Raw genomic sequence first — 18,505 nt, forward strand, 5'->3', positions numbered from 1 at the left:
ACCTACTTAGGAGGCATGAAATACACCTTTTCATGCTTTTGCTGCATGCCTAAGTAGATGGGGGGGGGGGAAGGTCCAAAGAGCTACTCTATACATACCGTGCAGCCAAATCTTTTGAGATCTGTATGTTTGCTCTGTATCTTTTAATTATACAGCATCACAAGTGCCAAGCCAGGCAACTGACAAGCAGAACGAATGCTGGAGAAAGGGATAAAAAGAATCTACAGTATGGTATTTTTTTTTTTGTTTTAATTAAAAATTCAAACCAACACACTTCAGAACATCATATGCAGGTACCACAAATGTTTATATATATATATAATTACAAAATTTCCAAGTGGTCCCTCAAAGGGCCAATTTTCACCACAGCTTCTTCACTTCCTCTGAGCAGAGGTGAATGCAGGCATTTGAATAGGCTGGACCAGGTGTGTTGGCTGAAACACAGGCTTCTTCCGCATCTCAGAGAGCATTTTCACTGTAGGAAGAAGCTGGTTTCTTTTGATGATCTGCAGTGCCAGCTGTGTGTTTCCTAGAAAACAATTTCAGACTTAAAATATAGATTTTGTGTTAAACTCTATAAATAGCAGCCTTCCACAGAGTTAGGGGAGCGAGTGCCAAAAACAACCCTCCCTTTTCTACAGACGAGCCTTTCTGTCAGGCGAATATAATCCAAGGTGCTTGGGCTGTGGTAGGGGTTCTGAAAGTCACACACGACTCCTAAACCTCATGGCTTCACGTAGAAGAAAGTCTGTAAAACATATCAAGAAATAGCAATGTACATTCATGAAGAGTTGGGCTTGCAACTTACCATTCTGAAGTTCAAGGTATACAGCCAGCAAGATGGCCTCGGGTGGGATCTCTTTCGGATGAATCAGTGAGGCAGCCTTATACCAAAATAAAAACATAAAAAGTTGAATTAATGTATGAAAGAAAGCCCTCCACTTTAGACTGTGCCTTAAATTATTGCAAATGCAAAAAAACTTCGCTAGAGGCAGTGGCTTTCTGTCTTCTGAACGAAGCATTGCTTTGTCATTTGGGAGACAAAGGATTTTTCCAACTTAAAAATCCCTGGTGCCGATTCCTTTTTATGATTAAAAGTGTTGTTTTTCCACCCAGTCCATCTCAGGTTAACGTTTGGTTACCGTGGGTGAGAAAACCTTGTGCTTCGACAAGGAAAACTCTCAGAACAACTTGTGGGACCATGATATTACAGTTTGTTGTATTTGGGTGGTTTCCCCTAGTGAAAATGCCACAAGACTCACCTGGTGCAAACACTTCCGTGCTTTGTCATACTCGCTTCTCAAGCAGTAGGCGCTTCCAAGGTTGAACAGCATCATGGTCCGTGCAGATGTGACAGAACTGGGGTAACATTGTGGGGTTTGCTTGCCAGCTTACAAAAGATGCAAAAACACATTACTTGTCAAGATGAATAATTAAATTTAAGATTGTTCGCAATTACCAGTGGCCAATGGCCCAGTCTGCACATGGCTTAGCACAAATGCATGAATCATAGAATCATAGAGTTGGAAGAGACCACAAGGGCCATCGAGTCCAACCCCCTGCCAAGCAGGAAACACCATCAGAGCACTCCTGACATATGGTTGTCAAGCCTCTGCTTAAAGACCTCCAAATGAGCTCCTAGCTAAGAGATCACAACCTGGTCTACCCTAGTTGTTCTGCTGCAACACTGAGGGAAGTCGTGCCTTGATTTAGCTTAGTGTGTCATCCAAAATGAGACTCATGGATTAGCTGTCATAGATAAACCATGAACCATAAGCCACAGGGGGAAAAAACACCTTTGTTTTATATATATATAACTGCTGAGAGCTAAACCTCAAGTCTGGGTTTGGATGACAAGTTGCAGCACAGCAGAACTACTGGGGAGAAGTAAAACAAATACAATCTCCTTCACTGGCGCCTGTGTGCTTACACTTTTGGGGGAAGCCCACACTGGCTTACCATGTACCTAAGTAAAAACAATGCTTAGTGTATCAAGTACGGCTTTAAACTTAAGCTAGAAATGGGGATATGCATCTCCAAATTTTTACTACCACTTGTCTGGGGAGCTTCTATTACCAACAGCTTCAAGATGCATATTTACAACGCAGAAAGGAAAACTGTGTTTAGGAGTTTGCACACCAGTGTCCATCAGTATTTTCAGCAGCAGAGTGTCAAAGCCATTTCCTTTGGTATGGAGCTTGGATCACTTGCTTGCACCAGCTGGAGCTACTCTGCTCTGAAAACATGCAATATATAATCAAGGCCGGAAGGAGGAAGGTGGTTATATGGTGAGCTAATGGATGCACGGTTTCTCCTTTGTGGCAGAGCTGAATTTATGAACTTCCCGTTCATTATACAAGCCCTCCCACGAGTCATATGCCCTGAGTGACGGTCCCCATGGTTTTAATTTAAAAGTAGCTCCTTAACTGGAATAAAAGATCTCTAGGCTAAAATATGTAACAAATCAGGTGATGCCAGAAATAAAAAGGGAGCCCTAGGAAGGGTTCCCCTCTAACTCTTCTACGAAATGTACTTCTTAGGTACAACAGCTGCTTTATTAGGTAAGGGACTTAAGCAGCGATGTTGACGGGTTCATGCAAACACACTGCAGAAAGGACACATGAGCATTTACTGGATTTATAGCCCACCCTGCTCCTCAGTAAAGGAAGCACAGAGACAAAGTTTTTTATCCGGTCTTGCACTTAAGGCATAATTTCACATATGTAATTACACAGAGTAAACAGGGAGGTGAGTACTTACAGGATTCCATTGCTTCATTTTCTCCTTTCTCAGATCCTGCAGAGAATACAAGCAGGAACGCATCGTTTAGTGAAATCAACATTTTAACACAACATATGCTTCAGACAAACAACAATTTAAATATCATTCATGACCCCCATTCCAATCAATCTGGTTATATGTTATTGAATATTTCATCAACATTCAGTGCAAATATGACTAATACAGATACAGGCATACTTGGAAATCTGTTTTTGCATTCCACATGTATTTTGCACTGCGACAGTGCATACAATGTTAAGGCATAGCTGGGGATTCCAAGAGTTCACAGCCCAAATTGAAGTTAACAATATTAAGATTAGAGAAAAAGGAAGCAGCATTCTAGGGGCACTTAAACTGAAATATATAGATTCTAGGAACGTTGCAAGCGGCTATGGCCTTTATAACAGTGCATTAAAATGTAGAGCTGTTACAAGTTACAGCAGGAAGGCAGTTGAAAGCATGACCGGTTCTAATCAAGTATGGACTCATTAACCTTGATCCTGCTCGTTTGAAGAAATCCCCAGGGACACATCAGTGACATTCTCCGGGTTCAAGTGAGTAATGGCATCAGAGATTCTGTCTAGAGAGATGAGAGCCTCTGCAGCATACAAATGCCCAAGGAACCTGCAGAAAGCAAGAGCGCGCACAGTTGCAAAGGTCAATCTGGCAACAAGTCACATCAAGCTACTGCATGGATGTCTCCCTCTGAGTGACTGCCCGACTGCAGCTAAGAAACCCCACATTAAAAATTAAGTATAAGAGGATACTTGTATAAAATAGTAATTGTTTGGACCATTTGGAGCTGGAGGTGCCTAATTCCAGCTCTCTCAACTTCCAAAGCCATTCCGTACTCATTTGAATCTGAAGGGGCAAGAAGACAAAACTGAAGGGATTGAGAACCTCTTTCATCAATTTAGTATTATAGTAATATAAGGTAAAGGTACCCCTGCCTGTATGGGCCAATCGTGTCCGACTCTAGGGTTGCGTGCTCATCTCGCTCTAGAGGCCGTGAACCGGCGCCGTCTGAAGACACTTCCGGGTCACGTGGCCAGGGTGACGAAGCTGCAGCTGGCGAGCCAGCACCAGCGCAGCACACGGAAACGCCATTTACCTTCCCGCTATAAAGCGGTACCTATTTATCTATTTGCACTTAGAGGTGCTTTCGAACTGCTAGGTGGGCAGGAGCTGGGACTGAACGACGGGAGCTCACCCCGCCGCGGGGATTCGAACTGCCGACCATATGATCGGCAAGTCCTAGGCACTGTGGTTTTACCCACAGCGCCACCTGCATATATTATATATATATATTATAGTAATATACAGAATTGCAAAACATCTTCAAAGCCAGGTGTAAATATAAATTGTCTCTCACTTTATCATGTGGTGGTCTATTTTTTCCACTGATCAGGGGAGGAGAATAATATATATATATATATATTTGGCACTTCATAGATGAAAAGAATCCCAACTATTATGTGAGCAGTTATGGCATAACTTGAGGTCATACATGCCTGCACACTATATACAGAAACTAAATGTAAAAGTGCTGTAAAAGAAATTGACCAGGGCAAGCTTACTTAAGGGATCCTGACAGTTTGGGCTGCTGGAGAAGTTTGTCTGCATGATTCAAAGCCATAAGGTTGTCCCCCAGGGCCAGAGCCACATAAGCACTGCAAGCAAGTATTGAACACCTAGAAAACAAAAATAGAAACACACATAGAAAGTTGATACATGCAGAAAATCCACACAAGCAAACCTTTGGCTGAATGACACCCTTTATCCTATTATAAATGGGGGTGGTGGTTTGTTGTTCTTCTTATGTATTTTGTGTTTTTAATCTTGTATTTTTATGCTGTGAACTGCCCATGAAGGGTGGTATACAAATTTAATAAATAAACTTAAGAGAACTTTAAAGAGGAAAGCTAAGACTGCCTTATCGCATAAAATAAAGCTGTTACATACTTCACTATGTGCACTAAAGGAAAATATTGAAAACAAGCTTTTCCGGCATCTCTAAAAAGAAAAATGGGTTCTGCGCAATTGGCACTCATGGCACCTCAGCAGAAATGCTTTCTTGGCCTTGCTGTCCCTCCAGCCTCTCAATAAAGCACAAGCAGGTCCTGAAATTCTTTCCCTGAAATTCGAGCCAAGCATTCCACAGCTTCAAACAAAAGGCCGGCATCAGGATGTCAGTATTAGGTCAGGCTTTTACAGCTTGTAATTCCACCCCTCCCTCCCTTCTTAACACAGCACTTTGGGATATTTTCCACTTCACAAAGCAGAGTTCAAGGCAGGCTCTCCTGGCTTCAGGGCAGGAGGAGGCTTGGCTTGCCTTGCCTTGCTACAAGAACAGATCCAACCCTGTTGCATGGCAGAAAAGAGGAGTGAGTGGATCGTCTCGGACAGATCTGCTGTTTGGGAGCTGCAAGAGGAGTCCATTAAACTCTCTAGCCAGTAGGTGGGCTATTACGGCTGCAGCCTTCTGGCAACTGTCAAGCCCACTTTTGGTTCAGCAGTAAGCCATGTTAATTCATGGCAGGGCCTGGGGTTCCTTTATGCCTGTGTCCCAGGAGGCATGCCCTTTAATTACACACAAGCAGGGTAAGAAATCGCTCTGCTGCTTCCTCCCCATTTCCTCTGTTCCATGCCCAGATGTCACATCAAATCCCAACACACAGGGGGGAAAGCTTGCCAAGGAAAGCAGGCATCCTTTCAAGCCCAAAATCTCACTTTGCTTTTAAAAAAAAATCCATTTGCAGTTGCAACTGTTAGGGTGCTGCTGCGTATCAAGGGCAGTCAAATAACACTGCCGCTATCTTATTTGTACGGGGAAGCGCTGCTTCTTAACCAAGCTGGCTGTAAAGGCTCGTAGCTAATTGATGCAAAAGAGATCATGCCACATTTTCCAGTATTTAAGCAAGGCTTTGGTGTCTACAAACATTCTGAAATCCATTTGCACTACTGTGAATAGTTCTCTTCCCCCTCCCCTCCTGCTGCAGCACTACCAATAACCAAGTCATGTGTTCATGTTACGTCGGAACATGGGCTCATGCTTATCACAAGTTGGTTTTTGCTTACAGCTGGTTTGGAGCTTGTCAGCAAATCATAGAATCATAGAACTGTACAGTTGGAAGGGACCACGATGGTCATCTAGTCCAACCCCATGCAATGGAGGAATCTTTTGCTTACGTGGGGCTTGAACCCACAACACTGAGATTACGAGTCTCTTGCTCTGCCAACTGAGCTGAATGCCCAAGCTGGACACAAACCATGAGCCTGAGTCGGGATGTAATGCTAAGCCAAACCAAGCTGTGCCTTAGTTCCTGGTACCACAGCAGCAGGAACAGGGTTGGGGTTTTTTTTTGGGGGGGGGAGGTAAGCAGCCCCCATTTCTCTCTATACACTACTAGCACATTGCTCATTCATGCCCAGGCATAACTAGGCTCAGTGTTGCATGCTAATGCAACCAAGAGAATACAGTGGTACCTCTGGTTACGTACTTAATTTATTCCGGAGGTCCGTTCTTAACCTGAAACTGTTCTTAACCTGAAGCACCACTTTAGCTAATGGGGCCTGCTGCTGCCGCTGCGCCGCCAGAGCACGATTTCTGTTCTCATCCTGAAGCAAAGTTCTTAACCCAAGGTGCTATTTCTGGGTTAGCGGAGTCTGTATCCTGAAGTGTATGTAACCTGAGGTACCACTGTGTACTTATAGGCAACTTGAACTCAAGTAGCTTGCCTCCAGCTTACAATATTGCTCCAAACACTGTCAAGGCTGCCAACTACTCACGACAATCTGCAGTTAAACCCAAGGAAAGATAAACTGTCCCCAACCCCACTCTAGAATTTTGAAACATCTCCACAAACTGCCTTTAATGACTCTGTACAGTGGTACCTCGCAAGACGAATGCCTCGGAAGACGAAAAACTCGCAAGACAAAAGAGTTTTTCATTTTCTGAGTTGCTTCGCAAGACGGATTTCCCTATGGGCTTGCTTTGCAAGACGAAATGTCTTGCGCCTTTTTTTTTTTTAACCGCTAATGCATTCCTACGGGAAACCGTCAATACACAGTGGTGCTTCGCAAGACGAAAAAACTCGTAGAACGAAAAAACTTGCAGAACGAATTAATTTCGTCTTGCGAGGCACCACTGTATTCTTGAGCTTCTTTTCCTCCCTTTTGTCTGAAAAAGCTTTTTAAAAAAGAAAAAGCTGCCATTTTATATCAACCAGCCTGTTCAGGTTTCTTACAAGATATATTAGTCCACAAAGTTTACTCACACTCATCTAGACAATGAATTAGTTTAGCAATGAATTTGAAGTGACTCGGCAGGGGGAGGGGGAAATAGTTTTATCATAAAGCTTTGAAACCAAGCTGCAATTTTCCTTAGAAGTATTCTTTTCTGGCAATTACCAGGAACAAAACCGAAGGGGCAAAATGTTTTAATACTTCAATGTGACCTGAACTCCTCAAATTCACAGTTCTAATGCCTTTGCAGTTCTACAGTGTTTTCTATAATTCCACACACAGCTGGGCAAAGACTCTGAGCTCTAGAAATTTGGAAGTAGTCTCCAATAAAGCACAAGGAATGGTTGCCACAGGGGCAGCGATTGCAGGAGGAAGGGAGGGACTAAGAAAGCCCAGTGTACTAGGATTAACAGAAACTTTTCCAGCAAGGGAATCTTTATAGTTACTATACTTCAGCGTGACTGTCAGCTGTTAAAGATATAAAGTAAAGAATTGGCACCCTTTACTATGCAGCAAAACTTTGCAGGAGCCTAAAGGGGTACTTGGGACGTGGGTGGCGCTGTGGGTTAAAGCCTCAGCGCCTAGGGCTTGCCGATCGAAAGGTCGGCAGTTCGAATCCCCGCAGCGGGGTGCGCTCCCATTGTTCGGTCCCAGCGCCTGCCAACCTAGCAGTTCGAAAGCACTCTCGGGTGCAAGTAGATAAATAGGGACCGCTTACTAGCGGGAAGGTAAACGGCGTTTCCGTGTGCGGCTCTGGCTCGCCAGAGCAGCGTTGTCACACTGGCCACGTGACCCGGAAGTGTCTTCGGACAGCGCTGGCCCTTGGCCTCTTTGAGTGAGATGGGCGCACAACCCTAGAGTCTGTCAAGACTGGCCCGTATGGGCAGGGGTACCTTTACCTTTTAAAGGGGTACTTGGGATATGGGTGGCGCTGTGGTCTAAACCACAGAGCCTAGGGCTTGCCGATCAGAAGGTCGGCGGTTCGAATCCCTGCAATGGGGTGAGCTCCCGTTGCTCAGTCCCTGCTCCTGCCAACCTAGCAGTTCGAAAGCATGTCAAATTGAAAGTAGATAAATAGGTACCACTCCGGCGGGAAGGTAAACGGTGGTTCCGTGTGCTGCTCTGGTTCGCCAGAAGTGGCTTAGTCATGCTGGCCACATGACCTGGAAGCTGGACGCCGGCTCCCTTGGCCAATCAAGTGAGATGAGCGCCGCAACCCCAGAGTCATTCGCGACTGGAGCTAACGGTCAGGGATCCCTTTACCTTTAAAGGGGTACTTTTGGATTACAGTCCTAATCTGAAACACTTTTCATGACCCATATTCCCTCCCCGAAACAAATGTGCTTTCGAAATACTAGAGAAGCTCAAAACAGAACTCCCAAGCCAAGTGTAAGTGATGACTAATAATAATGTATGATTTGCAAGCAATGCTGCTTACACAGGATGAGACCAGGTGAAACAATTTGCAGGAGTTTACTACTAGCCACCCCTCCAAGGACACTTGCTGAGGACAGAGACTAGGAGAAGTATGGGACAGACAGGTGAGCCACTAAGCTAAGATATGGAACAAGAGAATCCATTAACACTGGGACTGCTACTCTCTGCCATAACAGGTTTTTGATGTATGGCAATGACAACCACTCTGTATAGAATTTTTAACATGCTGACAAAATCGACTGAAGGTAAAATTTGGTTCACAGGTCACGTTCAGATAAAACTCCTTTCTGCCAAAGCTCCATCCCTCAGTAGCCAAGGACATGGCTAGCCTGCATGAGTGATAAAATTATTATTTCCCATGAAAGAACAACACACTTCTATTCTGTCATCTTGTGCAGAAGATTAAAAATAGTGAGATATAAAGACAGAACAGAGGGAGCTAACTATCTGGAGCTAGCCTTACAGAAGCTAAAATCAATGTTTCTCTTCCCTCCTGTCATGCTTCCCGCCCCCCGGCCCCCCCCCTTCTGGTAGGAGTACAATCATTTTTGTTATAATGACAGGATTTTCTTGACAGGCTGTCAAGTTTCATCAATTGAGAACAACAGTGGATTGTGAAAGATTATTTTCCTTCCTTTACAGCACAAGAAATGTCAAATGTGAGATTGTTTTCACAGCCTTGGCACTGTGTACTTCCTTTACACCAAAACCTTCCACTTGCGGGATTGTGGGGTGGCATTCAATTAAGTTTCACTCAGAGGGGCCCACTAAAATTAATGAACACATCTATGCTAGGCTTACTGATTTCAATAGGCCTACTCTTAAGTAAAACTTGGTTTAATGGCATTATTAGTAACTACCAATTACTAATGTTTAAGCAGAGCTGTAACTAGGGGGGGGGGGGGGGGGCTAGCCTGTTTTTCTGCTCTGGGTGGAACCTCCAGAGGGGTGCCAAACTGGGTCTTCGACCTGGGTAAATTAAAGCCTAGTTTCGCCCCTGGTTTAAGTAATTGAGAGAAAACTTAGTCCAAATACAGTTCCTTTTAAATGCTGCAAGAGGGATTCATATGCACATTAGATTTCAAGATATGCCAGTCTGAATTCACATTCAAAGGCACACATCCGCTATAGTGTGAAAATGGCCATGCCTGGTATTTACATGCAGAAGTTAATTCCCATACATGTACCCAAAATGCATGGATCAAAGCAAAAAACAAACAAACCTGAAACACACTAATGCAGCTATTCCCACATTTTGGAAAGTGCATGGATTTATGTAGGAGGAGGTACCTCTTTGCAAGGAAATGCAGCATATACATGATTCCCCTGTATATGGATGCTCATCTTTAATACTGATGAAACTTGTGCCTATATAATAAGCTAGGACAAAAGGAGTACTATGTTGGCATAATGAAATTTTAACTTCCTCTCTCTTGTGCCTCTCAGATAATCACTATTTCCAGTGAAATATTTAACTGCATGTGAACACCAGTGGAAACCTACCACAGTAATGTTTCATAGGCAGCTTGCTTTCCTTTGAATCTCATGCCACCAATTATCCCGCAATGCAGAAGTTTTGTCCCGATGACTATCTGGGTGTGAGCATTCTAACTAGTACTCAGGAGTACTAGATTCCACCTGGATGCATGCCCACCACAATGAAAATATTTTAGGGAGAAAGTGGAGAGGATGCTAGTGCTGGGAGGAGACCCAGGTTTAACATCTTTATCAACCCTGCCAAACACCAATTACAGAATGAGAGGGGGAGTTTCTGCAGTTGCATCCCTAGCTACAGACCAGTGGTCAGGGATGGTGGGAACTGTAGTCTCAAAACATCTGGATGGCTGAGTTTGCCTATGCCTGCATTATAGGAACATACTCAATAAACACACAAGACGTAACCGGCTGTACTTTTGAATAAATAAGGTATACTATTCATTGTATCAAATTGTAGATTTCAATGGAAGTTTTAGAAAGTTCAACAAAAAAGCAGAAGACCCAGTTCATTCTCTAGTCAGTTCATGCATAAGGTCCATACATGTATAAGTGTCTATTCCACCTGTCTGTTCATAGAGTCCAATAATTGTTACAGTTCCACAGAATCCTTTCACAGAGTCTAAGACAAGGATTTCCGGAATATTAGCCTTGTTTCACCATCCTTGGCTTCATCAGTAGAACAGGCTCATATGTAATATTACAGGATTGCGGACCTTATAGCATAGTAGTGATCCTGTGAAAGGATTTTATGGAACTGTAATAAAAAGTACAGCCAGTTACGTCTTGTGTGCTTATTGAGTATGTTTCACGTAACTAAGGGTTTGTTGTTGTTGTTGTTTTGCATTGTAGGAACATTTCTCCTAATTATAATTAGTTTAAATTTAATTAGCGCTGTCCTGCTTCTAGGAGGTGACACAACTTACTGCAACGGTAAGGCAAGTTTTCTTCTTCTGAGCTTTTTTCTTTAGAGTGGGATTATCTATTGAGAGGCCACATACTGGCGGGCCAGAGTCCATAGTGGGGGCCACCCCAGATTTCCCCCTCTTTCCCACAGCATGAAGTTAGGCTGAGGCTGCCCACATCAACTTACTGCTTTATAATAGCTACATGAAAAAACTTTTATGGTGGATGTACGTGGAGCCAGGAATCTGTACAAAGGGTCAAAATTCAGTATAGAACCTCCATTAAGGTATCATTAGCATACGTTCATATAAAATGTCACTAAAATAATTTGCTTTCTCTAATATAAGAGAAATCTCGAGTACAAACTTAGATTGCTTTCTTTCAGAAACGAAGTCCACAGAATACTGCAACTGCGCTTTCTGGCAGCACGTGCAGAAATCTTAGGACCTACCTTAAATTTTCTAGTTCTTGCTTCTTCAGTGGAGAAGATGGTGGAGCAGGAACGAATTTGTCTCCTTCGTGGCTTTTGCTACTGAAACAAAGACAGAGAGTGAGTAGCAATGTTAACAGCTTGAGAGATGTGAAATGATGAGAGGCTTGGAAGGTTAGCAACCATTAACATTTGCTTAGGCCTTAGGAAAAAAAGAGGAACTGGAAAGGGGCTGCTGTTGAGGGCCTCCATGGAAAAAAGGCTAATATCTGGGAAAAAGGCCAGTATCTGGAATACACACCAATAGAAACATACAAAAAAAGGAAGAGTAATAGTATAGTTACAACACCTTCAGCAACACCTTAGGTTTGCTAGATTTTATTTACATGTAACACATTTGTTTTCAAACCACTTTTCACTACCCCCATTTTTCTCCGTATTCAATTATCCTAACTCTGTTAGCAGCCACAAAATTTCTTTTTAGAGTTGTGGGCAAGACACTTAGTGAAACAAGCAATAGAAACATCTGACGCAGCGCTTACCTGCAAGCTTCATTGTTCTCGCTGTTCTCATTATTCCCTCCCAACTGGTTGCCAATTTTAGATCCATTTTCCTGCTTTGGCTCCTGCTGGTCTTCAGGAAGCAGCAGCAAGGCATTTCTTAGACAAATTGCTGCAAACTCCATACTAGCTACAGGAATAGCTGAAGACTGGCCATCACTTGAAAACAGGGGGGAAAAGTATATTGATGCTCTTTGTACTACATTAATATAGGCAAGGATTATGAGTCAGGAAGTCAATATCTTCTTCTTAATCTACAGCAGCTTGGGTTTACATGAAATACTGTATTCCTGTTTTAAGTTGTTTCTGAATAAACTATATTATAAAGAAATAAACACAATTATGTCTTAGAGAAGTTTCAAGAATCCTGTGTAAATAAACTCCCAGATGATTTAAAGTCAAGAAAAAAAGCATCAAGCTCGTTTTTTGAAGGTTTACAGTACAGTACAGGTGTACAGGATTATTACCACTAAATTTAAGAAGATGGTCCCTTAAATCCCATAACCTAGCAAAGTAGTAATTTTGCTTTTTCTGCGCCCTTGGAGAACAAAGCTATACAAATTGTGCTAAAGTGTTCACTAAACCCATCTGACTAGATTCCCTGTCCAGGTTCCACTTCATGCCACATAGCCAATTATAAAGAAGTGTCTTCCGGAAGAAAGAAGAACTCAAATTTGAGGCATAGCGCACAGCATTTGCACACTACAGCAAACCATAGTTCATGGTTTCCCATGAGCATACAGATTGCTCCTGCTTCACCCACGCTGCACAAGTGGAAGCAACAAAACACAACAGTGTTCAATCACAACCCCCAGTTTGGACAAAACACAGGGATTGCTGTTTGTTGCTCTCACTCACCCTACAGGAGCAAAGTGGGAGGGACCTGCGTATTCATGGGAAATCATTAACTGCGGTTTACTGTGACATGCAAAGAGGGCCAGCCAAGATAACTTTTCTCATACACAAAGCAGCCTTGTAAACGTTGCAACGCAAAGCATTTCCATTCACATGATTGGCTGAAAATTAATACTTAAATAAAAGAATAGCACCAAGAAAGGGCACTTTGGAAATGTTTTCAGCCAACCCGCAACTTCCCTTTCAGATAACAGCAATGTAAAATTGCACAACTTACTTATAAACAATGTTCTGTACAGACTGGGATGCCAATACTATTTTACGATGATATCCTTGACCTACAATGGACTGTACAATGCCCTTTTTGCTTGGAAGTCCTTTTGTTTCTTGTTCTGAACTCTAGGGAACAAACATTTAAGGCATCAAGAGGAATATTTATTAGATAAAGGCTGGCATTTTCTCTAGCTGCTGCTATTCAGCATTCTGTTCCTTCTTTTCATAGCATCTTTATACTCTGCATTATATTCCCATTTTTCTAGGCACAATAGCAATTTCAATTGTACTTATTACAAGCCAGTTTACATGCAGACTACACCCACAAAAAAGATTGCCAATACTAAGGTCAGACCTCAACTCAGGAATTCATTGCAGGAATCTACGCTGGCATTAAAAGCAATCCGTCCCAAACCAATTTAACATGGTCCCAGGAAGAGCAAACAATGTCCTTTCCTGCCTGGAAATCGAAGTCTCTTTTTAAAGAAAAAGATAAAAGCCCATAAAACTCTTGTTTGCACTTGCACCACCAGCCTGATTCAACTCAAGGTGTTAAGTTGTATTCCTATATCGCCATCATTCTACCAGGCTCTTTTGAGCATGCTGAATGGTTTCCATTGTGTTATTAGAAAATATTTGTTTTTAACGGGTCTGAAACACTATATTAAGTGGAAATATGATATACACCAGCTAGCCACTTTTAGTCTCGACATATATTTGGGGTCCCACCTTAATCAGGGCCCAACAGTCTTGATCTCCACCTTCTCCATGAGCCGGCCATGGGAGGGAGCCTGTGATTTGTTTTAGCTCTATGCTTGCTGAATGAAAGCAGGCAGCCAACAGAAACCAGAGCAGAAAAAAACAACAGCACACCGCTATTACGCTCACAAGCTTTAAGCTGGAGGATATGGCAAAGGCCCTCCTGCTTCTTCCTGACCTCATGCTACATTTCAGAGATGAAGCATGAATAACACTCCATCTCTCAAAACCAAAAGTGTTAACCCCCCCTGTTCTTAATTATTGTATGGTGTAGTACTGGTAGTACTGCTGTTGTGAACCAATTTAGGTCAGGCTGCAACTCAGTAGATGGTCTCTGCCCACTTTCAGAAAGCCAACTCTGCAGACACAGAATCTAAATCTGAATAATACAAAGATTATTCCAGGATTGATTGCTAGCTCACCGACCAAATTCAACCACTCTTATTTAAACACCCACCTAATTGGGCATTAACACCAACATCCTTTTTCGAAATCATGTTAAACTACGTTTCAGTGTTGTGGGCACAAGCTGGCTCGTCAACTTTCCACTTCCCTCTCTTCCACCACTGTTGCAATATTAAATGCTTACACTTCTGCATTTAAACTAAGTTTCGGAAACTGAAACTATGTTAAACTATGGTTTGTTCAAACACACCAAACCTTAGCCCATGATCCTTGCATATTAGCAAACCATCATTCCCATAGTTTGGATATAAAGAGTAACTGGTCAGCTTAAAAGTGGAAGCTTATAATCTCTTCATGGGTATGCAAGGGGAAGAGAGAACCATGTGATACTAAACTCTGCTGCTGCTCATGGATTTAACGGTAAGCAATTGTCCAAAATTATGTCCAAACCAAGCCTAGCATACCAGACAGCACAACACAGAAGCTGTTTCTAAAATCAGAAACTGAAACATGCAGATGATGCAAATCAACCAAAGAGGCTCACAAGGAACAAAATGGAAGTGCAGTTGTTTTCCTATAATCAAAAATGGCTCCTTTCAACAACCTGAAGAAAATGGTGATAACTCTCTTTAATAGTTTCCCAGAGTATTTAAAGACCTGGCTCCTCACTAGGAATTTCAGGTTGTTCCACAAAGATACTGAAGCAGCTGACAATACTGTGGACGTAACAAAGGACTGCAGGGTTAAAAAAATATTAAACTCCCAGAACTGCATTTTTGTATGTATGTGCTATTAAACTATTTCTGATTAGGAAAAAAAAAATTGTAGGGTTCATCTTACTCCTTTATTGGCAGCTATACAGCATTCGGCTATCCTCAGCCAGAGACGAGGGTTCGAATGATAAACTTGGACGGCTTCTATCAGGCATTCAAAAGCAGCTAGCGGTCTCCCAATATGCAAGAGCTGAATGCCGCAGTTATACAGCAACTCATAACGCTTGTTAGTCAACAAGGTGCACATTGGTCGTCCTGAGAACTTTTTACCTGTGAAAAAGAATCAGATAACATTAAGTGAAAAAGGACACTGCTGGAAAAGGAATAGGTCAGTTAACCTGTATCCAAAGACAAGTCACGCTGCAGCTAACCAAAGCTAGAATTAATATAATCACTGCTTTACCACGGCCACTAACCTCTTCATGACATAGATAATGATATTTTAATGAGTGACTTGCACTTGGATGCACAAATTACTTCATAGTGAAAGTAGGGATCTGAATCCTGTCACTTAAGACCAAGTCAAATTCTCCCCTCTCCCAAAAAAACCCTCTTTTTTATTTGAGTTGAGGCTGCACTACTGTGGTCAATTCTTCATGCCATGACAATTTTCCAATTCAAGGAACCCAATATATCTTGTGTACTCTATACATACTAGCTTTGCATCTCTCAAAGTTATTCGCTTATGGTAAGCAGGATTGCTGGAGGGAGAACTTTAGATAAGGGCTCAAAACGTTAGGGAGCAGCTTGCATGTGCAACAGTAGCATGACCACCAGAGATATGTGAGAGGTGAGGCCAATGAGTGCAACCTCCCACATTCCTCATGCAGTTCTTGTAAGGAGTCTATCTGGTGCTTAAAATACATATAAAGTCTGGCTAACTCCTTTATAAATTTAGGTGATGCACTAAATTGATTACTATTTAAACATTTGGAAGAACTGAGGCTCTGCTTTTTGCATTATGTGGTCTAGCTGGAAAAATAGGTTGGAAAATACAATTCTACATATTAAGAAGTCACATACGGTGGTGCCCCACAAGACGAAATTAATTCGTTCTGCGAGCTTTTTCGTTCTACAAGTTTTTTCGTCTTGCGAAGAACCAATGTGTATTGACGGTTTCCCATAGGAATGCATTGGTGGTTTTAAAAAAAAAGGCGCAAGACGTTTCGTCTTGTGAAGCAAGCCCATAGGGAAATCCGTCTTGCGAAGCAACTCAGAAAACGGAAAACCCTTTCGTCTTGCGAGTTTTTCGTCTTCCGAGGCATTCGTCTTGCGAGGTACCACTGTACTAAGTAGCTTTTCGATACTGATGTATTTCAATTGTGGGAGAGAGCCATTTCATGCTTATATTATAGGCCCATAAAAATACAATTTGCTAATGCTGCAGCGTGTTTTATTACTAGCCGACCTTACCTGTGTCGGAGCCACCTGTTCCAAGCTGTGCGCAGGCATTGTCATTCTCCTGCAAGGCCTTTTTGAAATAGAAAATTCCCAAGTTGTGTTTCCCCATAGCAAAATGGATGCACCCAAGGTTATTCCAGAACATGCACCGTAAGCATTCACCTAAGAAAAAAACAAAGAAATGAAATTCTGGATTTTGTTTTTTTTTTTAAAGGCCCACAGGGACTGCCACCGCTGCCCGTTTTGCTCGCCAATGCCCTCATTTCCTCATAGCGCCTTTGTATCCTTCTAGTCCTGCTTTACTGAAACCTCTGCTGTTGTTCAAAACTGCCATTTTAAAACCCGCACTCTCTTTTGCTCCCCTCCTATGAGTTTATGCAAATTTTCCAATGGAGACTGTGTGATGACAGTCTTGCATTTTTATGTATATCGGAAGAAATCTACTAGAGATACTCCTGTCCACACAAGCATTTTACACCAATTCAAGGAAAGGGAATTAAAATGTGAAATGAAGCCCCGTTTTTGCAAACATATAAGCTTAAGGTACCTGTTTTCATAAATCCCGGATGTTCTGCGATGTTTGAGCTGTTCAGCAGCTTTACCGCTTTCCGATAATTGCCTCTTAAATACTCAAAATTGCTTTTCAGAAAGAGAGAAGGAGCAGACTGTAAAGAGAACAATATCCATGGTTACTCGTACTTTGAAGGGAGAAATTTAGTGTGGTTGGATACTCCAGTTATCTACATGAGAGAAACAGTATGCTCAGAAGTGACGGCACATCCATCAGCCAGAAAGCCATCACTTACCAGTCCAAGCAGGACTTGCAGTGTGGCCTGAAGGACTGCTGACATAAGCAGGGGGTCATAAAATTGAGAGGCTGCTTAAGAGAAATAGCTACAACAGAGAAACTTACTCCAAAGGAATTCAGAAGTGCAGGGAAGTGAAGCTGGAAGCAAGAGCAGCCAGTGGGGAGAGACAGCGGCAAGGTCATGTCTCCCAAGCAGCACCACTATGGGTGCAAGGCAGGGAGGCTGCAAGGGAAGGGGGGCCAGCTGAGCCAATCAGGTGCTCTCATTGGTTTACTCATACCACCCAACCTTGTTGTTGCTCTGCCCTGCTAAGCAGCAGTGACAATGGCACCAGGAGACCAGTCCTGTATTGGTGCCCCGACCCCTTCTTGGCTGGTAGTAATGGAAGAACTGGGACGGAAGGTATTTGGGGCACTGACCTCTTTGAAGAAATGTGATGGGGGGGGGCTTTTAGAACTCTTATTCTGCTGCTAAAACCCAACCGAGTACAAGTTCAAATCTTTAAATGAAACATTAGAATCTACAAAATCAATCATCACCTATAAAGCTACGGTATCTTAAAGTGCCAAGTCCTATCACAGATGTATAAACTAGATGAATAGAAGTCCCAACTATGTCATTTTCTCAAATCCTAAAAGAGAATCTTTATTTTCAATGTCTCCCTTCCACATTACGATCTGTCCATCAAATGCTATGATGAATGAATGATTCTTTAAAAATACAAGCATGTGACTTAAACCAACAGTTATGGTTACTTACATTTCCAGCGGTGTTCATAACGGACTTTATCTCCCTCTTGCATGCTTTCAGAGACTTCATCTGAATATAGGCTCGCACCTTATACTGTTAATGAATAAGTGATCTCATGAAACTGAAATAAAACTACGACTGCTACTCAGAAATTAATTATTGTATTTGGGGAACAATATACAGTGACATGCCATGATACACAATTTGCTGAACAAAGGTTAAAACATGTTTATGTTCAAAATTGAATATTTGAAGATAAATTGAAGCCTTAACACAGTTGAGGAATTGTGTACTAAACTAAATTGCTAATTAAAATAGCCCACCAACATTGTTTAAGGGTCATCAGAAAATCCATACTACACTTTAGTATATTTCATTAGTAAAGGATATACAAAGCAAAAGGTTAGAACTGTATTATATGCTTGCAAAATAGGCGTAACGATTTGAAATACTGAAACTAAAGACTAATTCACACATCTAAGTGGCTGCCTATTTTGTCCACGTAATAATACCTTCTGGGTACATAGTTATGCAGAGAAACTTGCTGTGAACTGACCCGCACATGGATATTGATAACGAAGGACAGCAACTATTTCCACAGAGTGACTAGATTGAGCACAATGTTTG

At 42.2% G+C, this 18,505-nt stretch overlaps 1 protein-coding gene across 9 annotated transcripts in view; it reads right to left on the bottom strand.

Annotated features, from left to right (window-relative positions):
* Positions 1-288: 288 nt before the first annotated feature.
* Positions 289-18,505, bottom strand: part of CNOT10 (CCR4-NOT transcription complex subunit 10) — a 44,053-nt gene continuing 25,836 nt past the window's right edge. For 5 of the 9 annotated variants that reach the window (XM_083404838.1, XM_083404843.1, XM_083404840.1 and 2 more), the window contains exons 7-19: positions 17,888-17,971; positions 16,867-16,984; positions 16,332-16,481; positions 14,986-15,188; positions 12,986-13,107; positions 11,836-12,012; positions 11,315-11,395; positions 4,359-4,472; positions 3,275-3,405; positions 2,761-2,796; positions 1,263-1,390; positions 809-884; positions 289-529 (exon numbers count right to left, since the gene is read on the bottom strand). In XM_083404838.1, coding sequence (XP_083260964.1) covers positions 375-529; positions 809-884; positions 1,263-1,390; positions 2,761-2,796; positions 3,275-3,405; positions 4,359-4,472; positions 11,315-11,395; positions 11,836-12,012; positions 12,986-13,107; positions 14,986-15,188; positions 16,332-16,481; positions 16,867-16,984; positions 17,888-17,971 — 1,575 coding nt within the window. In that variant the 3' untranslated portion in view covers positions 289-374. The remainder of the gene's footprint in view (positions 530-808; positions 885-1,262; positions 1,391-2,760; positions 2,797-3,274; positions 3,406-4,358; positions 4,473-11,314; positions 11,396-11,835; positions 12,013-12,985; positions 13,108-14,985; positions 15,189-16,331; positions 16,482-16,866; positions 16,985-17,887; positions 17,972-18,505) is intronic. The other 4 variants (XM_083404839.1, XM_083404845.1, XM_083404844.1 and 1 more) reach the window with 1 other exon arrangement.

This window comes from Podarcis tiliguerta (assembly GCF_965153285.1).
Source record: "Podarcis tiliguerta genome assembly, chromosome: 12".
NCBI classification, from domain to species: Eukaryota; Metazoa; Chordata; class Lepidosauria; order Squamata; family Lacertidae; genus Podarcis; species Podarcis tiliguerta.